The sequence below is a fragment of the Lolium perenne genome, chromosome 4 (genome assembly GCF_019359855.2).
Source record: "Lolium perenne isolate Kyuss_39 chromosome 4, Kyuss_2.0, whole genome shotgun sequence".
NCBI lineage: Eukaryota > Viridiplantae > Streptophyta > Magnoliopsida > Poales > Poaceae > Lolium > Lolium perenne.
The window spans coordinates 392,636,704-392,663,359 of record NC_067247.2 but is presented as its reverse complement, the minus strand read 5'-3'; the positions used below and the strand labels follow the sequence as shown (position 1 = coordinate 392,663,359).

The 26,656-nt window shown below is 43.8% G+C and overlaps 2 protein-coding genes across 2 annotated transcripts; both read right to left on the bottom strand.

Moving 5' to 3' along the window:
• Window positions 1-13,440: 13,440 nt before the first annotated feature.
• Window positions 13,441-15,754, bottom strand: LOC127297520 (uncharacterized). The gene is made up of 4 exons (XM_051327845.2): window positions 15,490-15,754; window positions 15,311-15,386; window positions 15,097-15,223; window positions 13,441-13,859 (listed from the first exon to the last, which is right to left on the bottom strand). The coding sequence occupies exons 1-4, from the start codon at window positions 15,604-15,606 to the stop codon at window positions 13,676-13,678; spliced, it is 504 nt and encodes a 167-aa protein (XP_051183805.1). The 5' UTR covers window positions 15,607-15,754; the 3' UTR covers window positions 13,441-13,675.
• Window positions 15,755-15,859: 105 nt separating this feature from the next.
• On the bottom strand, window positions 15,860-16,665 carry LOC139830378 (AP2/ERF and B3 domain-containing transcription factor ARF14-like). The gene is made up of 2 exons (XM_071818374.1): window positions 16,256-16,665; window positions 15,860-15,875 (listed from the first exon to the last, which is right to left on the bottom strand). Exons 1-2 carry the CDS (start codon window positions 16,663-16,665, stop codon window positions 15,860-15,862), a joined length of 426 nt encoding a protein of 141 aa, XP_071674475.1.
• Between the last annotated feature and the right edge of the window lie 9,991 nt (window positions 16,666-26,656).

Below are 26,656 nucleotides of genomic sequence, written 5' to 3'. Positions count from 1 at the left end.
CTAACCTATTGACGAGATGCCGAAAGGCCAGTTGCTGTTTTCTGCTGTTTTTGGTTTCAGAAATCCTAGTAAGGAAATATTCTTGGAATCGGACGAAATCAACACCCAGCATCTTAGAATCCCCGGAAGCATCCAGAACACCCGAGAGCCACCAGAGAGGGGACACAGGCCCCCCAGATGATAGGCCGGCGCGGCCCAGGGGTGGCCCGCGCCCCCCTGTGGTGACACCGCCTCGTTGACCCTCCGACGCCGCCTCTTCGCCTATAAGAAGCCCCTCGACCTAAAACCTCGATACGGAAAAGCCACAGTTCGACGAAACCAGAGAAAACCATCCAGAGCCGCCGCCATCGCGAAACTCCAATTCGGGGGACAGAAGTCTCTGTTCCGGCACCCTGCCGGGACGGGGAATTGCCCCCGGAGTCATCTCCACCGCCGTCTCCACCGCCATCTTCACCGCCATCGTTGTCTCCATGATGAGGAGGGAGTAATTCACCCCCGAGGCTGAGGGCTCCGCTGTAGCTATGTGGTTAATCTCTCTCCCATGTACTTCAATACAATAATCTCATGAGCTGCCTTACATGATTGAGATTCATATGAGTTTTGTATCACTATTCATCTATGTGCTACTCTAGTGATGTTATTAAAGTAGTCTATTCCTCCTGCACGGTGTAATGTGGACATCGTGTAGTACTTGGCGTATGCTATGATTGTGATCTCTTGTAGATTATGAAGTTAACTATTACTATGATGGTATTGATGTGATCTATTTGGTTATGTTGATCTATCTTGCACTCTAAGGTTATTTAAATATGAACATTGAATATTGTGGAGCTTGTTAACTCCGGCATTGAGGGTTCGTATAATCCTACACAATGGTGTTCATCATCCAACAAGAGGGTGTAGAGTAGTCCTATTATGTGATCATTGTTGAGAGTGTCCACTAGTGAAAGCAGGATCCCTGGGCCTTGCTTCCAAGCATCGAATCTCCGTTTGTTTACTGTTTTGTTGAATGTTTACTCGCTGCTATACTTCATTCAGATTGCTATTATCACTCATACTCATCCATATTACTTGTATCTCACTACCTCTTCACCGAACTAGTGCACCTATACATCTGACAAGTGTATTAGGTGTGTTGGGGACACAAGAGACTTCTTGCTTTGTGGTTGCAGGGTTGCATGAGAGGGATATCTTTGACCTCTTCCTCCCTGAGATCGATAAACCTTGGGTGATCCACTTAAGGGAAACTTGCTGCTGTTCTACAAACCTCTGCTCTTGGAGGCCCAACACTGTCTACAAGAATAGAAGCTCCCGTAGACATCAAGCACTTTTCTGGCGCCGTTGCCGGGGAGGAAAGGTAAAAGGCACTCATACTCCGGTTCAGTAACTTGCATGCTTTTACAGCGCTAGTGTGTGTGTGCTCGAAGCTATTTCCTTTAGATCCTGCAATTGCATCTTTTTGTTTCTTGTTTACACTAGTAAGGCATAATGGACAACAATGAGCTTCTTATTCTATTTCCTGATTTAAGACATGGATGGTTTGATCCAAAAATTAAAAAGCCCATGGAACATATTAGTATGAACACTTTGAACACTATTGTTGCTAATGCTATGGAAAATTCTAAGCTTGGGGAAGCTGGTTTTGATGAGCATGATATTTTTAGTCCCCCGGGCATGGAGGAGAAAATTTTCTTTGATGATACTTTGCCTCCTATTTATGATGATTATAATGATAGTAGTCTTATGGTGCCACCTGTTATGGAGGATAAATTTGATTATGATTACAATATGCCTCCTATATTTGATGATGATAATAATAATGATAGCTACTTTGTTGAATTTGCTCCCACTACAACTAATAAAGTTGACTATGCTTATGTTGGGAGTAGTAATAATTTTATGCATGAGACTCATGATAAGAATGCTTTATGTGATAGTTATATTGTTGAGTTTGCTCATGATGCTACTGAAAGTTATTATGAGAGAGGAAAATATGGTTGTAGAAATCTTCATGTTACTAAAACACCTCTCTATGTGCTGAAATTTTTGAAACTACACTTGTTTTATCTTCCTGATCTTGTTACTTTGCTCTTCATGAACTTGTTTATTTACAAGATTCCTTTTCATAGGAAGCATGTTAGGCTTAAATTTGTTTTGAATTTGCCTCTTGATGCTCTCTTTTGCTTCAAATACTATTTCTTGCGAGTGCATCATTAAAACTATTGAGCTCATCTTAATGGCTATAAAGAAAGAACTTCTTGGGAGATAACCCATGTGTTTAATTTGCTACAGTATTTTGTTTTATATTTGTGTCTTGGAAGTTGTTACTACTGTAACAACCTCTCCTTATCTTTATTTTGTTGCATTGTTGTGCCAAGTAAAGTCTTTGATAGAAAGGTTGATACTAGATTTGGATTACTGCACAGAAACAGATTTCTGTCTGTCACGAATCTGGGCTGAATTCTCTGTAGGTAACTCAGAAAATTATGCCAATTTACGTGAGTGATCCCCAGATATGTACGCAACTTTCATTCAATTTGAGCATTTTCATTCGAGCAAGTCTGGTGCCTCAATAAAATTCGTCTTTACGGACTGTTCTGTTTTGACAGATTCTGCCTTTTATTTCGCATTGCCTCATTTGCTATGTTGGATGGATTTCTTTGTTCCATTAACTTTCAGAAGCTTTAGGCAATGTCCAGAAGTGTTAAGAATGATTGTGTCACCTCTGAACATGTGAGTTTTTGATTATGCACTAACCCTCTAATGAGTTTGTTTCGAGTTTGGTGTGGAGGAAGTTTTCAAGGGTCAAGAGAGGAGGATGATATACTATGATCAAGGAGAGTGAAAAGTCTAAGCTTGGGGATGCCCCGGTGGTTCACCCCTGCATATTTCAAGAAGACTCAAGCATCTAAGCTTGGGGATGCCCAAGGCATCCCCTTCTTCATCGACAAATTATCAGGTTCCTTCTCTTGAAACTATATTTTTATTTGGTCACATCTTATGTACTTTACTTGGAGCGTCTGTGTGCTTTTGTTCTTTGTTTTTGTTTGAATAAATGCTTGTGTGGGAGAGAGACACGCTCCGCTGGTTCATATGAACACATGTATTCTTAGCTTTTAATGTTCATGGCGAAGGTTGAAACTGCTTCGTTAATTGTTATATGGTTGGAAACGGGAAATGCTACATGTAGTAATTGGTATGATATCTTGAACAATGTGATACTTGGCAATTGTTGTGCTCATGTTTAAGCTCTTGCATCATATACTTTGCACCTATTAGTGAAGAAATACATAGAGCTTGCTAAAATTTGGTTTGCATAATTGGTCTCTCTAAAGTCTAGATAATTTCTAGTATTGGGTTGAACAACAAGGAAGACGGTGTAGAGTCTTATAATGTTTACAATATGTCTTTTATGTGAGTTTTGCTGCACCGGTTCATCCTTGTGTTTGTTTCAAATAACCTTGCTAGTCTAAGCCTTGTATTGAGAGGGAATACTTCTCATGCATCCAAAATACTTGAGCCAACCACTATGCCATTTGTGTCCACCATACCTACCTACAACATGGTATTTCTCCGCCATTCCAAAGTAAATTGCTTGAGTGCTACCTTTAAACAATTCAAAATTTATCACCTCTGATTTGTGTCAATGTTTTATAGCTCATGAGGAAGTATGTGGTGTTTATCTTTCAATCTTGTTGGGCAACTTTCACCAATGGACTAGTGGCTTCATCCGCTTATCCAATAATTTTGCAAAAAGAGCTGGCAATGGGATTCCCAGTCCCAAATTAATTAACCTTAATAGACACTCCTCCATGGTATGTGATTGTTGGACGGCACCCGAAGGATTCGGTTAGCCATGACTTGAGAAAGCAAAGGTGGGGAGGAGTGTCATCATAATAAAACTAAAATAAAAAGGCACTCCTTCATGGTATGAGATTGTTGGCAAGCACCCGAGGATTCGGTTAGCCATGGTTTGTGAAAGAAAGGTTGGAAGGAGTGCCACCCAAAAATAAAAATAAAATGGGAGCCGCTCTTTGAAGGTTTGTCTGGCAAGGGGGTTAGAGTACCCGCTATCATTCGTTGACAACAACATACACCTCTCAAAACTTTACTTTTATGCTCTCTATATGTTTTCAAAATCAAAGCTCTAGCACAAATATAGCAATCAATGCTTCCCTCTGCGAAGGGCCATTCTTTTACTTTTATGTTGAGTCAGTTCACCTATCTCTCTCCATCTCAAGAAGCAAACACTTGTGTGAACTGTGCATTGATTCCTACATACTTGCATATTGTACTTGTTATATTACTTTACATTGACAACTATCCATGAGATACACATGTTACAAGTTGAAAGCAACCGCTGAAACTTCATCTTCCTTTGTGTTGCTTCAATACCTTTACTTCGAATTATTGCTTTATGAGTTAACTCTTATGCAAGACTTATTGATGCTTGTCTTGAAAGTACTATTCATGAAAAGTCTTTGCTATATGGTTCATTTGTTTACTCATGTCATTTACCATTGTCTTGGATCGCTGCATTCATTACATATGCTTACAATAGTATGATCAAGGTTATGATGGCATGTCACTCCAGAAATTATCTTTGTTATCGTTTACCTGCTCGGGACGAGCAGAAACTAAGCTTGGGGATGCTGATACGTCTCCGACGTATCGATAATTTCTTATGTTCCATGCCACATTATTGATGATATCTACATGTTTTATGCACACTTTATATCGTTTTTATGCGTTTTCCGGAACTAACCTATTGACGAGATGCCGAAAGGCCAGTTGCTGTTTTCTGCTGTTTTTGGTTTCAGAAATCCTAGTAAGGAAATATTCTCGGAATCGGACGAAATCAACGCCCAGCATCTTAGAATCCCCGGAAGCATCCAGAACACCCGAGAGCCACCAGAGAGGGGACACATGCCCCCCAGATGATAGGCCGGCGCGGCCCAGGGGTGGCCCGCGCCCCCCTGTGGTGACACCGCCTCGTTGACCCTCCGACGCCGCCTCTTCGCCTATAAGAAGCCCCTCGACCTAAAACCTCGATACGGAAAAGCCACAGTTCGACGAAACCAGAGAAAACCATCCAGAGCCGCCACCATCGCGAAACTCCAATTCAGGGGACAGAAGTCTCTGTTCTGGCACCCTGCCGGGACGGGGAATTGCCCCCGGAGTCATCTCCACCGCCGTCTCCACCGCCATCTTCACCGCCATCGTTGTCTCCATGATGAGGAGGGAGTAATTCACCCCCGAGGCTGAGGGCTCCGCTGTAGCTATGTGGTTAATCTCTCTCCCATGTACTTCAATACAATAATCTCATGAGCTGCCTTACATGATTGAGATTCATATGAGTTTTGTATCACTATTCATCTATGTGCTACTCTAGTGATGTTATTAAAGTAGTCTATTCCTCCTACGGTGTAATGTGGACAGTGTGTGCATCGTGTAGTACTTGGCGTAGGCTATGATTGTGATCTCTTGTAGATTATGAAGTTAACTATTACTATGATGGTATTGATGTGATCTATTTGGTTATGTTGATCTATCTTGCACTCTAAGGTTATTTAAATATGAACATTGAATATTGTGGAGCTTGTTAACTCCGGCATTGAGGGTTCGTGTAATCCTACACAATGGTGTTCATCATCCAACAAGAGGGTGTAGAGTAGTCCTATTATGTGATCATTGTTGAGAGTGTCCACTAGTGAAAGCAGGATCCCTGGGCCTTGCTTCCAAGCATCGAATCTCCGTTTGTTTACTGTTTTGTTGAATGTTTACTCGCTGCTATACTTCATTCAGATTGCTATTATCACTCATACTCATCCATATTACTTGTATCTCACTACCTCTTCGCCGAACTAGTGCACCTATACATCTGACAAGTGTATTAGGTGTGTTGGGGACACAAGAGACTTCTTGCTTTGTGGTTGCAGGGTTGCATGAGAGGGATATCTTTGACCTCTTCCTCCCTGAGATCGATAAACCTTGGGTGATCCACTTAAGGGTAACTTGCTGCTGTTCTACAAACCTCTGCTCTTGGAGGCCCAACACTGTCTACAAGAATAGAAGCTCCCGTAGACATCAGTAATCCTCAGATATGTACGCAACTTTCATTCAATTTGAGCATTTTCATCTGAGCAAGTTAAGTGCCCCATAAAAATTCGTCTTTACGGACTGTTCTGTTTTGACAGATTCTGCCTTTTATTTCGCATTGCCTCTTTTGCTATGTTGGATGGATTTTTTTGTTCCATTAACTTTCAGCAGCTTTGTGCAATGTCCAGAAGTGTTAAGAATGATTATGTCACCTCTGAATATGTGAATTTTTGATTATGCACTAACCCTCTAATGAGATTGTTTTGAGTTTGGTGTGGAGGAAGTTTTCAAGGATCAAGAGAGGAGGATGATACAATATGATCAAGAAGAGTGAAAACTCTAAGCTTGGGGATGCCCCCGTGGTTTATCCCTGCATATTTCAAGAAGACTCAAGCATCTTAGCTTGGGGATGCCCAAGGCATCCCCTTCTACATCGACAACTTATCAGGTCACCTCTAGTGAAACTATATTTTTATTCCGTCACACCTTATGTGCTTTACTTGGAGCGTCTGTATGTTTTTATTTTTGTTTGTGTTTGAATAAAATCGGATCCTAGCATTCTTTGTTTGGGAGAGAGACACGCTCCGCTTGTGCATATGAACACATGTGTTCTTAGCTTTACTTTTAATGTTCATGGCGAAGGTTGAAATTGCTTCGTTCATTGTTATATGGTTGGAAACAGAAAATGCTTCATGTGGTAATTGATCTAATGTCTTGAATAATTTGATACTTGGCAATTGTTGTGCTCAAATAGATCATTTTTAAGCTCTTGCATCATGTACTTTGCACCTATTAATGAAGAAATACCATAGAGCTTGTTGAAATTTGGTTTGCATGATTGGTCTCTCTAAAGTGTAGATATTTTCTGGTGAGGGTTTGAACAACAAGGAAGACAGTGTAGAGTCTTATAATGCTTGCAATATGTTCTTATGTAAGTTTTGATGTACCGGTTCATACTTGTGTTTGCTTCAAACAACCTTGCTAGCCTAAGCCTTGTATTGAGAGGGAATACTTCTCGTGCATCCAAAACTTTGAGCCAAAACCTATGCCATTTGTGTCCACCATACCTACCTACTACATGGTATTTTTCTGCCATTCCAAGTAAATACTTCATGTGCTACCTTTAAACAATTCAAAAGTCATTATCTCTTATTTGTGTCAATGTTTTATAGCTCATGAGGAAGTATGTGGTGTTTTATCTTTCAATCTTGTTGGGAAGACTTTCACCAATGGACTAGTGGCTTCATCCGCTTATCCAATAATTTTGCAAAAAGAGCTGGCAACGGGGTTCTCGGCCCCAATTAATTAACTTTCATTAATAATTCTCTTCACATGTGTTGCTCTGATTCATCAGTAAGCAACTTAATTTTGCAAATAGACACTCCTCCATGGTATGTGAAATGTTGGAAGGCACCCGAGGATTCGGTTAGCCATGGCTTGAGAAAGCAAAGGTTGGGAGGAGTGTCATCTCTAAATAAAACTAAAATAAATAGACACTCCTTCATGGTATGTGAATGTTGGAAGGCACCCGAGGATTCGGTTAGCCATGGCTTGTGAAAGCAAAAGGTTGGAAGGAGTGTCATCCATAAATAAAAAAAACTACACTAAAGTACATGTGTAAACAAAAGAGAAGAGGGATGATCTGCCTTGCTGGTAGAGATAATGTCCTTCATGGGAGCCGCTCTTTGAAAGTCTGTTTGATGAGGGGTTTAGAGTGCCCACTACCATTCGTTGACAACAACAAACACCTCTCAAAACTTTACTTTTATACTCTCTATATGATTTCAAAACCTGAAAAGCTCTAGCACATGATTTTATCCCTGCTTCCCTCTGCGAAGGGCCATTATTTTACTTTATGTTGAGTCAGTTTAGCTACTTCTTTCTATCTTAGAAGCAAACACTTGTGTCAACTGTGTGCATTGATTCTTACATATTTGCTTATTTGCATTCATCATATTACTTTGTGTTGACAATTATCCATGAGATATACATGTTGAAGTTGAAAGCAACTGTTGAAACTTATATCTTCCTTTCTGTTGCTTCAAAGCTTTCTACTAAGATTCTATTGCTTTATGAGTTAACTCCTATGCAAGTCTTATTGATGCTTGTCTTGAAAGTACTATTCATGAAAAGTCTTTGCTATATGATTCAGTTGTTTAATCATTGTCTTTACCATTGCTTCGAATCACTTCATTCATCTCATATGCTTTACAATAGTATTGATCAAGATTATGATAGCATGTCACTTCAGAAATTATCCTTGTTATCGTTTACCTACTCGAGGGCGAGTAGGAACTAAGCTTGGGGATGCTTGATACGTCTTAAACGTATCTATAATTTCTTATGTTCCATGCTACTTTTATGATGATACTCACATGTTTTATACACACTTTATGTCATTATTATGCATTTTCCGGTACTAACCTATTGACGAGATGCCGAAGAGCCAGTTGCTGTTTTCTGCTGTTTTTGGTTTCAGAAATCCTACAAAGGAAATATTCTCGGAATCGGACGAAATCAACGCCCAGGGTCCTATTTTCCACGGAAGGTTCCAGAGCACCAAAGAGGGACCAGAGGGGAGCCAAGGGGGCCCCACCCCACCTGGCGGCGCGGCCAAGGGGGGGCCCCCTATGGTGTGGGTCCCCCAGGACCCCTCCGAGGCTGCCCTTCCGCCTACTTAAAGCCTCCGTCGCGAAAACCCTAAAAATATAAGCCACGATACGGAAAACCTTCCAGAGCCGCCACCATCGCGAAGTCAAGTTCGGGGGACAAAAGTCTCTGTTTCGGTACGCCGCCGGGACGGGGAATTGCCCCCGGAAGCCATATCCACCGCCATCTTCATCGCCGTTGCTGTCTCCCATGATGAGGAGGGAGTAGTTCTCCCCCGAGGCTGAGGGCTCTACCGGTAGCTATGTGGTTCATCTCTCTCTCCCATGTGATCTTTATGTGATCATGAGCTTTGTATCACTATTAATCTATGTGCTACTTTAGTGATGTTATTAAAGTAGTCTATTTCTCCTCCATGATGTAATGTTGACAGTGTGTGCATCATGTAGTACTTGGCGTAGGTTATGATTGTAATCTCTTGTAGATTATGAAGTTAACTATTACTATGATAGTATTGATGCGATCTATTCCCCCTTTCATAGCTATTGTTGACAGTGTGTATGCTATGTTAGTACTCGGTCTAAATTGCAACGGTCTATTATGCACTCTAGAGGTTACTTAAATATGAACTCCGGATGTTGTGGAGCTTGTTTACTCCGGCTTGAGGTGTGCTTTTATAGCCCTACACAATGAATGGTGTTTGTTATCCAACAAGAGAGTGTAGAGTAGTTTTATTATGTGATCATTGTTGAGAGTGTCCACTAGTGAAAGTAGGATCCCTAGGCCTTGTTTCCAAATATCGAATCACCGTTTACTTACTGTTCTACTGCATGTTTACTTGCTGCCATATTTATTTCAGATTGTTATTACCACTCATATTCATCCATATTACTTGTATTTCACTATCTCTTCGCCGAACTAGTGCACCTATACATCTAACAAGTGTATTAGGTGTGTTGGGGACACAGGAGACTTCTTGTATCGTAATTGCAGGGTTGCTTGAGAGGGATATCTTTGACCTCTACCTCCCTGAGTTCGATAAACCTTGGGTGATTCACTTAAGGGAAACTTGCTACTGTTCTACAAACCTCTGCTCTTGGAGGCCCAACACTGTCTACAGGAATAGAAGCGTGCGTAGACATCAATCATGTCTTCGTATGCCCGAACCCATAGGGTGGCACACTTAAGGTTATACAGTGCTTTGAGTAATATCCGAGATCGATAGAGAAAAGAGAGAGAACACCGAAAATGTTCCAGAGAGGTATCAGAATAAGTTCTGAAGTTAATGAATTGTTCGGAGACTTAATAATGCTTAATAATATGTTTTATTATTTAATTATATGAATTAAATATTAAAATATAAAGAAAAAGAGAAATACCCCAAAATTGGGCCACCATGGGCAGCCCAATGAGGGTGCCGGTTGGGCCACCCAAAGGCGAACGGAAGCCAACGGCCCAAGTGGGCCATCCAGGGCAAACTCTAACCCTAAGGGGGTAGACGACGGCTAGGAGGGGGTTGCGGCAGCCCTAGGTAGCCCCACCCCCTCCTCCCCATCCCCTATATAAAGAGCCCCTTGGGGCTCTTCCCTCATTCTATTCATTGGCCTTTGGCATCTCTCTCCCTCAGGTACGTCGTCGTGCTGCTGGGACATCGGTCCGGATTTACTACTTCCGCTGCTTCGCTAGCCCGGGGGATGTCTATACACTATAGGTATGTGGAACTACGGAGGAGAGACACTTGGAGCACTTCATTGTTCGGACTTCTTCACGACCTTGAGGTCGGCATCGACGTAGAACTTCATTGACAATGTTCATTGTTAACGTAAAGCTTTAAGTCTTCAAGGGTATGAATACTGAATCCCCTCTATTACTTTTCATCTCTATAGAATATATCTTGGCTATGTTATTTTATGGCCCGTGCTAACCGTCGGTCGGCCGATTCGGGTCAAAAATTTGGTTGTTGTTCCCGCCGTTTGATCAAGATCCTGCGTTCAGCAATCATTCTCTCTCAGCTCACGTGGTCCTGCTGCTACGATGTGTCAGGCAAGTAGTCCCTTTCCCTTTCCCCTGCTGCGCTGCTGCCCTGGCCCCTGGGTGGGTGGAGGTAGCTTACTTTATTCTGGTCATCATCACGGAAGAGCACACCATGCTTATTTTATTTTGGTCATCTGGGAAGAGCCCACCATGTATTGTTGTTGAATGTCGACTGTTTAAGGTAAAAGTAAGATAAACAAATGCTAGGTGTTTACAACAATACTCACAATGATTTTAATAAAAGCAACGGTTTCAACACAAATAATTAATTGTGCCAAAATATCTTTACAACAAATCACCAGTATATTTACAATAATAATAAGAACAAAACCAACAAAACAAATGGATGTTTACAACAATATGGGATAACGATTTTTACAAGAAAATCCAACCCTAAAGACTTTCCTAAGCCAAAAATATATTTACAACAAATCACCATGTTTACAATAATTAAGAACAAAACCAACAAAACAAATGGATGTTTACAACAATAGAGGACACTTTTTTACAAAATAAAATATAATAATTCCAACATTAAAAAAAATCCCATGCGAACAATATCATTACAACAAATTACCAATATGTTTATAACAATTGTTGACAACAAAACCAACAATTTGTTTGGGTGTGTTTACAATAATAGTCAACAACATAACAATTTCCCGTGCTAAAAAATTTAACAACAAATCAATTAGTTATTTACAACATCATTCCATAACTATCTCAACTAACTCAATCAACTAATCCAACAATAGAAAAATGCTTGTGGGATATCTATTTGCAAATAGATTTATATGTTGTTTTCAACAAATTCCATGGCAAAAAAAATATCGTCCATCACGACCATGTACTCACCGATTTGACACGGCGACCACAAACCCAGCTTGTCGAAGGGCTGTCGGCACTAGATCCATCGACGTCCAGCTCATTCCCATCGATCCATCGTGTGTTTCTAGCGAAAGACGAACGAGACACCAGTTTATCGATAATATATAATCAAAAAATCTAATTACATTTTCCACTAAAATTAACGTTAATCACTGACATATTTGTAGCATGACAATAAAATAATATGGTACTACTAGCTAGTGTCACGTCATAGCATCTCTCTCTATATTTTTTTTGCACTGTAGCAAGTACTAGTAGTACTCAACAGCAATAAAGCAGTAGGAGTGGTCCAACCTGTGAGAAAATCAAGTTGCAAAGTGAGGAGAGAGAGATATGAGCATGCAAGCTAGCTGCCCGCCGTGGAAAAGTAGTTGACTGTCTAGCTTGCTCGCTGGACCAGCGGAAAGAGCGCGCGAGCAGGAGCTAGAGCGACCGATTCCGTGGACGCGATCGGTCGCCGGATTTGAAGTGTTTTCCATATTTTATCGTACGATTTTGTTTGTTTTCTGCAACGGAACCCTACAAAGGGATATAGGTGATCCGAGCTTCCCCGATGACGCCACCAAGGAGGGGACAATAGTGGTGACGACGATGAGTACTGGAAGGGGCGCGAGGAGGCGGCGAAGGTAGAGACGGTGCGGTGGGCGCTGGAGATGGGCGCGTGGGCGGTGGGCGGTGTGCGTTGGCGTCGGGCTGCTCGCCACCGCTCGCTGGTTCAGCCAGAAGCGGGTGCTCCGGTGCTCCGCCAGCCAAGCTAGAGGGAATTGTCGATAGCTCTCTTTTCAATATGTATCAACAGATTTTTTTGGTACTACCTCCATACCGGTTTAATAGGCAAATACACATTTTGAGAAAGAAGTTTGACTACAAATTTGATCAACAAAATATTAGATATATGATACAAAATTTAGACCATTGGACTCATATTCAAAAGATGTTTCCAATAGTATAATTTTTGTGATACATATTTCATATTTTGTTGACCAAATTAGTAGTTGAAGTTTTTTCTCGAAATGTGTAATAGGCCTATAATCCGGTATGGAGGTAGTACTAGCCTTTTCTTGTAGGACTCTAGGAGTATTCTTTGTTTCGTTTTCGACTCTCAGCTGAAGAGATCTCGAGATTGTATGTATGATTGTATGTACAGACGAATCGATCAACCAAGACCTTTGCGATCCTTAATGTTCATCATCCAACCATGTTCGTTGCGTCCTGGTACATACTACCATTGCTCCCGGCCCGGTCAGCTTCAGTCCACATCTTAAGATTTTACAGTTCAGAGTAAAACATCTTAAGGTTTTCTTCTGAACTTCAGAGAGCACACGATGGATGCTCGCTCTTTCTTCTCAACTTCACCAAAACTTCTCAGCATCAGTATTCCATGACAACACCATCTTAAGACCTGGGATGTACAAAGCGCGCGCATGATCGACGGCATGTGTGTTGGGAACTTATCCGTGACCGTAAGGTAGCAGACATGAGCACAAACACTTGCAGAATAAGCAAAACCATCACTAGGTTGACCTTAGCACGTCAATTGGTGGCTGACAGTGCCAGGTCAGTTGAATCAATCCACAACCAAGGAGGATCTTTATCCTGTTCCCACCAATCTGACTTTGATTTGTTCAGATTCCCAACAGCTTCAGAAACAAGAAACAGAGGAGAGTTACAACTACTAGTTTCTGCTGAAATCCTCGAAAAAAGAAACTAGTTTCTGCTGAACTGAAAAACTTTTCGTCTTGAGCACAGTTTAATTATATTTTCTAGGGGATAATAATTCAATTATTCGAACATCCACAATAACATGCAACATAATAGTACAAGTGGCAAGCTTCATGTTCCGTTAAGGTCAAAAAAGTTCACGGAATGCCCCGACAGATTGGCCAATGTTTGAAGCCGTGCCCAAAATTGTGCATAAATACATCAGGAAACCAGAGCTTCATGTCCTGGGTACATCATTGTTCGGAAAACAGTCACAGGGTTTCCTTGGTGATTTGGGTCATACATAGATATCACAGCATCCATGGCTATTATTGTCTCTAACAGTTTAAGAATCAGAATCACTTTCTGTATCAGACTGCACGTCAAACGTTCTATTTCTGTTTGTGTTCGCCTCGAGTGGTGGCAGATCATCGTCATCTTCATCGGAGTTCTGCTCTTTCTCAACCTGCGACTTTGTTCCTTCTGCTCCTGGCGCCCAACTGTTGGAAGCTGACTTGAAGATAGCTGGCCTAGGATAAGATACATGACAGAATCAGAGGCACCCAATCAAAAGACTCCAGCTACCAATACTTGCTTTAACAAGTATATAAGCTATATCTTGCAAAAGCACAACAAACTAACACATTATTACAAGACCTTCTGCAAGAACCTTAGAGAGTCTTCAGTCCTAGCATTTTGCTACGATTTATAATACAAAAAACATTTGATTTTAGTATCAGTTCTCGCTGTCATTTTTTGTGTCCGCTAGATCAAGTGAAATCAGAAACAACCCATTGAGGCCACTGAAATGCACCGGCAACCAACATATCACGGAAAAAGTGAATTAATTCCAATGTTTAAGAAAATCAGAAGATTAAGAAATTATGGGTTTTTGGAGCCCTCCGTATGCATACTTTAATAGTTGTACTACAGAAACTGCTGTAGAAACTGCTAGTAAACCAAAAACATATGGAAATGGGTGTATGCACATACTAGAGAGATAGTTATACAGTCAAATACAGGAAACAACAGAGCATAGTGGCAAGTAGCTTTCAACCTTTCACATATCGACATTCGTGTAGAAAGATATACAGTTAGATAGCAGCTACCAGAAACAGAAGAAATTTACAAATATTGCAAGGGAGGGTGTATTTTTACAAATTTTCAGGCAACAAAAGGGAAGTCTACAATTGTCTAAAAGTGGTTCAATATCGGAAGCTATTGAACATCTTCGGCCACTCAACAATAATGGACTTGAAACAAACAACCATAGCGACCATGCTAACTCATTACTAAATTTAGTAGCAGCATTTTCTGTGGATTTTTGTAGTTACTTTTTACTTGATCTACAGAAAGATAAAGCAATGATTCAGTCTGTTTACATAAACAACTGCATTGGTGATTCTTTCTTGCTACGTGACTCATTGGGCAAATGAATTCAAATCCAAAGTTGCACAGCAATTAGAAGGTCAAACATGTACGGCTTGTGGCAATCTTGCATTGTATATTAGGAAAATCGGAAGAACGAAAGCAATGAATATAGACACCACATACAGGATACAGCAACAACAGAGAGAAAGTAGGCAATCGCAATGTGAAGTAAACACATGCAAAAATGAAGCAGCTGCGTGGCCTGGACCTACTGATCATTCTGCTCCAGCACAAACTTATCCTAAAATTTACATGGTTGCGATTCGCACAACCCCGAAGTCCCAATTCTTACTTTGTCAGTACCAGGCAGTTATAGCAGAAGAACCAGGAACTCACCATTCGCCGGATTTTTCGAGAGCACGAACTTGTTCATGAAAGAGGACCCGCGACACGACGCAGCCTATCTTGCTTCCTGATTCGAGAGCCTCGTCCCTCCCGCTAGCATCCACAACCACAAAATTACCTGCACATTCAAGAGCAGGCATAAACAAACCCACCATAAGTATGTACTGTAATTGACAAACGAGCCATGTCGTTACTAACCACTCACCGTTCTTGATCCAGAAGCTCTTCTGGAACTTGGCCGGGAACAGGGCAAGGGACTTGACGCCCTCGCCGTCCGTGACCTAACAAACAGAGCACGGCGGCGGCAAGCGAGCGAGTGAGAGATCGGCGGGCGGGACGAAGCGAGATTTTAAGAGGTTCGGAGGCATGGAGAAGAGCGCGTACCTCGATGAGGTTGGAGCCGCGCAGCGTGACGACCTGCATGATGCTCTCGCCCTCCGCGAGCGTGACGGCGGAGCCGTCCTGGCACGCGCGCTGCAGGTTCTTCCTCCCGGCCTTCATCCCCGCTAGCGCTTCGGATACGCTAGAAGAAGGGGGCAATACGACTACAATTTGCGGCTGACGGCGGCGGCGGCGTTGGGGAGTTCCGGTTGGGGAATGCGGCGGCGTGAGGGAGTGCTCGCGGGGGTGAGGTTGCGAAGGTCACGTGAACAGAGTTGTTGTTGGGCTTAGATGGGCCACCAAGGAGAGCAACAGTCAGCAGCCCGTAATACGTACATGTTCTTTTTTTGGCGAAAGTACTACTAGTAGACAACTAGACATTACTTAAGCTAAAAAAAAAAACACTAGTAGACATTACTTTTTTTATATAGAAAACTAGTGTAGACATTAGAGCATCTCCATAAATCGGCGCGCTAAACCACTCTGGTGCCGCGCTGTAAACCTATGGCCCGCGTTGGACCGAGTTTTCCCCCGCCGGATGCTCCATTTTGCAGCGCGCGTTGGCGCGCCAAAAAAGCACCTCCGAATCCCAGTCGTAGTCCGAGGAGTGGGTGCTCGGAGTCGTCTCCGACACCGGCGTCGTAGTCCACTCGAAGGAGGAGGAGGAGGAGAGGATGATGGTGGACGGCCCTGCGTTGTTCTTCTCTTCCTCCTCCTTCCTCGCCGCGGACTCGCCGCGGCGCTTCTCGCGGCTCGCTTTGTTTTTCGCCTTCGCCGCCACTTCTCCTCCTCCTTCTGCGCGTAGAAGGCTTCCGTGGCGGCGACGTCTTCGGGGATTTGGCGCGCCCACTCGAGGCGGAGGGCCTCGTCGAGCTCGGCGATGAGGAGGCGCTGCTCCAGCTCCCGTTGGCGGCGCTGCTGCTGGCGTGTGATGACCGGTGGTGGCGGCGCGAGCATCTCCGCCTGCTCCCGCGTCCAGACATCATGAAAGTTCATGGTCCGGCAGGAGCGGCCGAGGCGCCAGGCGATGGCGTCGTACGCCCGCGCCGCCTCGTGCGCCGTATCGAACGTGCCGAGGCGGATCCGCTCGTCGCCGGAGCGGATTTCCGCGTCGTACCGGCCGCTCGGCCGCGCCCGAACACCGTGGTAGCCGGAGGAGGGGCGGCGGCGCGGAGGCATCTTCGGCGGGGCGGCGGCGCGGAGGCGGAGCGTCGGTGGGAGAGAGGTCGAGCGTCGGTTAGGAGAGGGAGCGGTGGGGAGAGAGACGGAGCGGCGCAGAGACGAAGGGACGTGTGGAAACTTCAGGCAGTTGACGCGTTCGCGCGTAGCGTTTATAGCGTGTGCGGCAGCGGACGCGAAAATTCTCCTGCGGGGAATAGTGAAAGGATCGTATGCCGCACCTAGAGGGGGGGGGGTGAATAGGTGCTAACCAATTTTTAGTTCTTTTTCAATTTAGGCTTGACACAAAGGGTAAATTCTCTAGATATGCAACTAAGTGAATTTACCTATATGACAAGGCTAACAACTAAGCAAGATATATCTAAGCAATATAGAGAGAATAGGATAGAGGTAACCGAGAGTGGAGCACGCGATGACACGGAGATGATTCCCGTAATTCCCTTCCTTTGCAAGAAGGTACGTCTACGTTTGGAGGAGTGTGGTTGCTACGAAAGCCAAACCAACAGCCACGAAGGCTTCACTCAGATCTCCGGTGAGCAACGCCACGAAGGCCTAGCCCACTTCCACTAAGGGATTTCCTCGAGGCGGAAACCGGGCCTTTACAAGGTTCTTGGGGCACACATCCACAACCAAATTGGAGGCTCCCAAATCTGTTACAACACAACAATCAACAACAATACATCAACACAAATCAACTAGGGAACCAAATAGGAACACTAGCATGAGATCCCTCAAACAAGAGAGGGGGAAATGAAGAACGCTTCGGTGAGGATGTAGATCGGTGTCTTCTCCTTCGAATCTCCAAAGATCAAGAGCTTTGGTTGGGGGAGGAAGGAGATCTTGTGAATCTTGACTTTCTTTGAGGTGGCTCTAATGGAGGTGGCTTGGCAGATTTCTTGGATAATGATTGAGCAAGCAACCAAGGAAGAAGAAGGGGGGTATTTATACCCCCTCTCAAAAATGAGCCGTTGCTGCTTCCGGGGGGCCGGATAATCCGGCCTAAGTAAGGGCCGGATAATCCGCCCCCCCCCCCCCGGATAATCCGGCCTTCGGGACAAAACCATGACATTGTCCGGCCAAAAGTCCGTCCCATGTACTGAGCCACATTTCTTCCAGTCCTTAGCCAAAAACGAGGGGGCCGGATATTTCCAAAATATCCGGCCCGGATAATCCGGCCCTGGTACAATACCGGGACATTATCCGGGCAAATGTCCGGCCCCCATACTGAGCCGCATTCCCTCGAAGACTTAGCCAAAACCAGGGGGGCGGATATTTCAACAATATCCGGCCCGGATTATCCGGCCTGGCCAACTTTTTCTGATTCCTTTTTGACAGATGATCAAATCCAACACACAAGAATAAATATCTATGTAATCCATGTACCACTTAAACAAACATTAGTGTATCATATATATTGACATCAAACACACAAAACATAAATGTTAGAGATGTTCTTTCAATCTCCCCCTTTTTGGTGTTTGATGACAATATACGGATTTGCAAGAGAATCACTAAAGAGACAAGCATGATGGCAAACCATAGAGGCACTCCCCCTACATGTGTGCATCTAAGTAATTTGCATTTGAATACAAATACACAACACATAGGAGTATGGTGCCTCAATATGAGAGATATCCAACATGAGCTCTAACACTAGACATTGACACATATGAAGTTGAGATAGGATGTAAGAAATCATACCCATGTGTAGATATATAATACGGAGATATAGCATCACACATAATGTAATATCCTTGATCTCAACAAATAGAAATCCGAAAACCATAACAATGTCTCACACCACATAACACATAGTTTTGAACGGCACACAAACAAACCAAATAGTTCAAATAAGAAGGAACACAAGCAATATAAGAATGATAAACGCATATGCTTGTGCCCAAACCATGCAAATCCCCGAGAATCCTAATAGAACACTTCTCCCCCTTTGGCATCGAGACGCCAAAAAGGGGACAAGCGCGATGCTACACGTCCCATGGGAATCACTCGGAGGCATAATCATCATCGGACTCTTGCACCTCTTCTTCTTCTTCTTCTTCCTCTTCATCAGTGTCAGGAGCATCCGGAGAGCGACGAGAGGTGTTGGACCTTTGAAGGCAATCATCAAGGTCACTCCATGGAACCTGTGCAGAGTGCCATCCACTGTATCCCTGGTGAGCTGGAGGCTGAGGCGGGGGACCTTGATCACCACTGAGCTTGTGTAGAATAACCGCCTGAGTATGCTTGATCTCAGAACGCTCACGGCTAGCTGCATAGTTCTCCTTATGGATCTCAATGTTCATGCAAAGGATGTGTCGCTGAAACCAACTAAGCCGGGTCACTTGCTTCCTCATAGCCGGGACATCAGGATGACGAGCAGGAGCAACACCACTAGAACGAGCAGCACCCATGAAAGAATCAGGTGCAGGTACAGCTGAGGAGACTGGCTTAAGCTTGTAGGCCTTCTTGACATGGTGCTTCACCAACGGATACCCACTCAAATCTTCACTCACAGTCACAGAGTTGTTGATGAGAAGCTGGATGTAGGGTGCATAAGGTATGGTGGTCCGGGAGACCATGGCATCACGGATCTCATGGAAGATAAAGTCCATGATATCAAGAGTGTAGTCCCGCACCTCATCACCATCACGAGCACACTTATAGCTGAGGTGCATAAGGTCCACAAGGACTCCCCGGAGAGCATCATTGTTACCACCACTTGGGCAAATGGTTGCCCGAAAGAACCGGAGCAACTGACTGTATATGAGGAGCAGCCCCTTAGTATAACCAATCCTTCCCGCTGAGGTATAGAGATTCGCAAGAGCATTCTTATCTGTCTGTTGTGGTCCTTGAAGACGACGACCCTCATCAATAGGAACTCCAAGAATACCAGCAAAACGACGCAGAGTGGCACTGCAGTGAGTGGAGCCAGACATCCATTCCATAGTGCATTCCTCATGATTCTTGATTGCCAAAGTGGCAAAGAATTGCTTCACCAAATCTGGGCTATAGTCACATTGAATCTTCATGATATCTTTCAAGCCCATTCTTCCAACTACCCAGATTGCATCTTCAAAGTGATCGTTTGCAGTCAGAATGTCCACATCAATAGCTTGCATGGGTCTCAGATTCTTCATGGGCTCATAGATGTCCTTGTAGATGTACATTTGCTCCATGCACCAGTATCTCCTGCCCTCTATCTCTTCATCCCTTGGAACATCTTCATACCAGTTCTTTAAGCGGATAGCGGAATAAGAAACTGGATCCATGGCCTTGTAGTTCTCCCTCACATCCTTGTTCTTCCTCCTTGAAGTGACGGACTTGCGAGGTGCATTGGGTGCAAACTCGTCACTAGATCGATCATGCCTTTGGCGTCTCCGACCACCCCGAGAAGCACCACCTGTGAGAAGCAAAGGCGGGTAGCAAAGAGAAGGTAATGCTCATAAGTCATGTAAGATATAGTAATATACTCGAGAAACATGCTATAAGTCGGTACAAATATAGACATGATAGATTGAAGCAAAACTGCAGCGGCGATGAAGCTCCAGGCCGGATAATCCGGTGTCCCCTGGGGGCGGATAATCCGGCCTGGCCGGATAATCCGGCCTGCTCGGGGGGCGGATAATCCGGCCCTGCGAGATGTGCAGATTTCCAATCAAAAACATGTCTAAGACTAGATCGGCCTCATGGCATGAAAGAGGAGTACACTACACGTGATTTGGAACAACTAGACACCAATTCCACCAAGAAAATAGCACATATAAAACACAACATCTAGGGTTAGAGATTGTGAATCATACCCACATCCATTGTGGAAACCGCTTGGAGGAGACGGTAGCTAGGGAGGAGATGCACCCGATCCACCCAAGAACTCCGAGAGGGGGCGGACGGAGCGTCTCCGGCGAGGAGGAGGAGATCCAGCGGCCTTGAGAGGAGAAAGAGGAGAGAGGCGCGTGGGGGGGGGGGAAGGTATGAACCGTTTTGCCCCCTGCGGCCTCGACCTCAACCCTTTCAAGATCTGCCCAGGCCGGATAATCCGGCCCTAGCTTAGGGTGGATAATCCGGCCGGGCCGGATATTCCGGGGTCGCCTGGGGCCGGATTATCCGGGGTTCTGGAAAATTCCAGAATCACCGGGAATCCGGCCCATCTTTCGTTGGTTATTTGCAAGTCCCATATATGATGTAATAAAATATCACGTCACATATAAGGTGCAAATTTACCAATAAGATGGAGCAACCTAGATCATCCGAACGAAAAACCTCAAACTCCAAGTTTTTACCAAACATGACAAATGAGCAAGATGGAAATGGCTTATAGGAGAGAGTAGGCTTAGGTTTTAGAAGATACAAACTGTTAATGGTACATGGTCACTCAAGTTTGCAAGGTATGAGCAAATAAGGCCAAACTAGAGTGATTTCCCATAAGAACATGGAGATGTCAATAAAATCTAATGAAAAACTAAACAACTCCAACTCTTCACGAAGAAGAGTGTGGTGGCCTAGGCCACCATATATGAGTGTTATGATATGGCACCGCGAAGATATATCTTGGGTCCAAATCAATACTCATCATTTAAGCTCACATATCAACATATGATATAACGAGAATGAAATCTTTAATGTTGGCATTATGGGGGGAGGGATAGCTCAATAATTTAAACCGCACTCCCCCTATTTCCATGCCCACATCTAAACCAAATAAAGTTTTGAGACGAAGGTGTGTTTGCAAGATGGTCAAGCTATACTCCTTGAATCGATGATATTTAGCTCATTCCTCAAATAAGTGAACCTTGCTTCATCAAGAGGCTTCGTGAATATATCGGCAAGTTGATCTTTGGTAGGAACATAGATAAGCTCAATATCACCACGGGCAACATGATCCCTAATGAAATGATTCCGGATCTCAATATGCTTCGTTCTTGAATGTTGCACCGGATTATAGGCAATCTTGATGGCACTTTCATTGTCACATAATAGAGGCACTTTGTCACAAATGACACCGTATTCCTTTAAAGTTTGCCTCATCCATAACAATTGAGTGCATCCACTTGCGGCGGCAACATATTCGGCTTCGGCGGTGGGGAGAGATATGCAATTTTGCTTCTTAGAAGACCAACACACCAAGGACCTACCAAGGAATTGGCAAGCCCCGGAAGTTGATTTCCTATCATCCTTGTCACCCGCCCAATCCGCATCGGTGTACCCATTGAGAATAAAACTTGAGCCTTTGGGGTACCAAATACCATATCTTGGGGTATCAACCAAATATCGAAAGATCCTTGAGAGCTATCATGTGGCTCTCCTTAGGAGAAGCTTGATACCTTGCACACACACCAACACTCAACACTATGTCCGGTCTAGATGCACAAAGGTAAAGCAAGGATCCAATCATGGAGCGATATACCTTTTGATCCACCTCTTTACCATTGGGATCAAGTGCAAGATGACATTTGGTAACCATAGGAGTGGCAACACCCTTCATCTCGGTCATCTTGAACCTCTTGAGCATGTCTTGGAGATATTTTGCTTGATTGATGAAGGTTCCTTCTCTCAATTGCTTGATCTCAAAACCAAGGAAAAACTTCATCTCTCCCATCATAGACATCTCAAACCTATCGGTCATAAGCTTTGAGAATTCATCATTGAAAGCTTTGTTAGTAGAGCCAAAAATAATATCATCAACATATAATTGGCAAACGAAAAGCTCCCCATTGACCCTCTTAGTAAAAAGAGTGGGGTCGATTAGCCCAACATCAAACCCACGGTCTACCAACAATTCCTTAAGGTGCTCATACCAAGCTCTAGGAGCTTGTTTGAGACCATAAAGAGCTTTATCAAGCATGTAGACATGGTTAGGAAAGTTGAGATCCTCGAACCCCGGGGGTTGCTTAACATACACCTCTTCATGCAAAGGACCATTAAGAAAAGCACTTTTCACATCCATTTGTTGTAACTTAAAGTTATGATGCGAAGCATAAGCAAGAAGGATACGGATGGACTCAAGACGAGCCACGGGAGCATAGGTCTCTCCAAAGTCAATTCCTTCAACTTGAGAGAAACCTTGAGCCACCAATCTTGTCTTGTTCCTCACAATATTTCCAAACTCATCTTGCTTGTTCTTGAAAATCCATTTAGTGCCTATAACATTGCGGCACTCCTTTGGCTTCTCTACTAAGGTCCACACTTTGTTGCGCTTGAAGTTGTTGAGTTCCTCATGCATAGCTTCCACCCAATCCGAATCTTCAAGGGCTTCAAATACTTTCTTGGGTTCCACTACGGAGATATAAGCATGATGATTGCTAAAGTTAGCCAATTGCCTTCTTGTGGAGACTTTTGCTCGAACATCACCAAGGACCTTGTCATGAGTGTGTCCACGAATTTCAAGGGTCCTTTCTCTTCTTGCTAAACGACGGGCCTCGATCTCCTCCTTGGTTCTTCTTGGCCTTGGAGGTGTCACTTGATCAACTTGATCATTTGGGTCCCCGTCTTGACCTTGAACTTGAGCTTCCTCAAATGCTTGGGGTTGCTCAATCTCATGTGCTTGATCTTGAACAATGTTAGGAGAAGGGCAAGAGTTGATTGGATCCTCATTGGAGCCATTATGAATGATTGGTTGATCTTGACCTTGATCTTGTCCTTGATCTTGCACATAATAGGGAGGGTCTTGTTCATGTTCTTGGGTTGGTGCATCATTTGCTTCACTAGGTAAGGTTTGTTGATGTTGAGAAGATGAGGGCTCCACCGTGGTAGAGCATAGTTCTTCCCGAGACGCCACACCGTGTCCCTCAATGGGGCGGAAAAATCCCACACCCATTCTTACTATGACATCTTGAGGTATTTCATCACCTGCACAAACATCAACTTGCCCCACTTGGGAGCCATCATTTTCTTCGAACTTCACACTACAAGATTCAATGATAATCCCGGAGGATACATCAAAGATTCTATAAGTGTGAGATTCGGCACCGTAACCAACAAATATACCCTCCAAAGCTTTAGGAGCAAATTTAGACAAACGAACCCCTTTGATCTTGTAGAAACACTTACACCCGAACACCTTGAAGTATGAGATATTAGGCTTGTTCCCGGTGAGTATTTCATATGGAGTCTTGTTCAAGCCCTTGCGGAGATAGAGCCGGTTGGAGGAGTGACAAGCGGTGGAGATGGCTTCGGCCCAAAAGTTATAGCGGGATTTATACTCCGCCATCATAGACCTCGCCATATCCATAAGAGTCCGGTTCTTCCTCTCCGCAACACCATTTTGTTGAGGGGTGTAAGCAGCGGAATATTGATGATGAATCCCCTCATCACTAAGAAAATCATTGAGTGTGTAGTTCTTGAACTCGGAGCCGTTGTCACTTCTTATTGCCATAATGAGGAGGTTGTGTTGGCGTTGCACCTCGGTAGCAAAGTCAATGAATACTTGTTGAGTCTCATCTTTCGTCTTGAGAAAGTAGACCCAAGTGTATCTTGAGTAGTCATCGACAATCACCAAGCAATGTTTCTTCGCACCAAGACTTGCATGAGTAACGGGACCAAAGAGATCCACATGAAGGAGCTCCAAGATCCTCTTGGAAGAGATGATGGTCTTGCTTGGATGCGGAGAGTCATGCATTTTGCCTTCAACACAAGCCCTACAAACACGATCTTTGGCAAAAGACACATTTTCCATTAGTCCCACAATATGGTTCCCCTTGTGAAGACTTTGCAAAGTTCTCATGTTGACATGGGCTAGGCGGCGATGCCACAACCAACCCACGTCCGCCTTTCCGAATAGGCACATCGCACTTGACGTGGTGGTCCCCGAAAAGTCCACCACATACAAGTTGTGTTCGCGATACCCAACGAATGCGACTTTTAGAGTCTTGCTCCACAAGAGGACCACAATATCATTATCAATAAAGACGGCGAAACCCATCTTGCCAAGGGCGGAAACGGAAAGCAAATTGTAACCAAGGGTTTTGACAAGCATGACATCCACAAGAGTAATGTTGTGTGCAACCACAACCTTGCCAAAACCCAATACCTCGGATGTAGAATTATCGCCAAAGGAGACGGTGATATCATTTATGTTAGGCCTCAACTCCTTGACGAGGTTCTTGCCGCCGGTCATATGACTTGTACATCCACTATCAAGTACCCATTTTGAACCTCCGGCGGCATAGTCCTACATGAGATCAATTCTTGGATTTAGGTACCCATTTTTCAATGGGTCCTCTTTTGTTAGCAACAAGGGTCTTTGGGACCCAAATAGACCAAGCAACATAACCATCATAAGGGCCAACATATTTAGCATAGACATCACCATAATAATCTTTGAAGAGAACATAGTGAGGGTTATCTATTCCCGCACCATCATCATTAACGGTGTTGCCCTTTCGGGGTTCACCATTAGCTTTCTCATGTGCGGGCTTGGTCTTTTTCTTGTTTGCCTTTTTAGCCTTGGAATTAAAACCAAGTCCCTCCTTTCCATTGTTTGACCTTTGCTTACTCAAAAGATCATCCAAAGAAAGTTTACTTTGGGGAGAGGAGGTCCTAGCAAGTTCATCTTTCAACCTAGCATTTTCCTCAATAACATTTGCATGATCACATGAAGGAGTAGAGGAGCTAGGCACATCATATGAGGCAAGCCTAATTTGAAGTTGCTCATAAGACTTGGATAAGAGAGTGTATTCACTCTTCAAAGCTTTGTGAGCTTTGTCTAGTTCATCTAGATCTTTCACAAGTTTCTCATGATCAACCTCAAATTGAGCCTTTTCCTTTTTAAGCACTTTAGACTTAGCCCTAGCAAGATCTCTAGCTTTTGTGAGCTTGTTAATTTTATCTTGAGGCTCTTCAAGACTTTCTAGCCTCTCCTCAAGAGAAGCTATAGTTTCTTGACTTTCCTCAAGAGCATTTTTAAGAGCATGGATTTCAAGAGAGTCTTCTCTCTCTATTTGACCCTTTTTCTCAAGCATATCACTTTGTTGAGCTATACGAACCATGAGGCTAGAAACATGCTTCTTAGTGTTACCTTGTAGGTTAAGAATGAAATCATCAAACTCTAGCATTTCTTGTTTCACTTTTAGACTAGCATCATCAACCCCTAGATCACTAGATAAGTTAGGCATAGAGGGGTTAGGGGATGATACCTCGGAGGATTTAGCCATAAGGCAACTTTCTTCCTCCACATGAATGACCTCATTGGGAGATTCACTTGGTGATGAAGAGTTGGTGGAGAGGGAGGCAAGAGCGACCAATCCATTAGAGGTAGCATCTTCTTCATCATCAACATCATCATCTCCGGAGGTATACTCTTCTTGAGTCGATAGCACAATAGGTGTGTCCATGGAGGACCTTGCCATGAAGCAATGTGCATTCTTGATATGAGGGTTCTCATTGGGAGATTCAAAGAGAGATGAAGAGGGTGTGTTGGTGGTGACGATGGCGGCCAATTCCTTTGAGCTTTCTTCATCTTCATCACCACTAGAACTTTCAACTTCATCGGAAGAATATTCCTCCCTTGTTACTAGCACAACTCTTGAGGGCCTCTTGCCCTTCTTGGTCTTGTTGTTGTAGAACTTCTTGTTGAGGGGCTTTGAATATTTGCCCTTTGAATCTTTGCTCTTGTCCTTGGGAATGAGCCTCCCATTATGAAGCTCTCTATTCTCATAGGGGCATTCGGCAATAAAGTGGCGCTTGTCATCACAATTGTAGCATGATCTTGTCTTTGGACCAAAGCTAGTGAACCCACTTTTGTTGTTCCTCTTGATGTTGTCTTCCTTGGCCTTGGAGGGATCAATCCAAAACGACTTTGCATGGAAGGCCATGTGGTCATGGTAGTGGCATTGCAAATCTTCCGGATAGGTCATGCTCCAAGATGCCCTATAAGATTCTTGAGGAATCACTTCATCGACGGAGTTGGCCACCAAGGCAAGGTTGGAACCTTTTGCCATCCCAAGAGCACGATTGCGAGAATCATGAGAGGCTTCCTCAAGCAACTTGAGAGCTT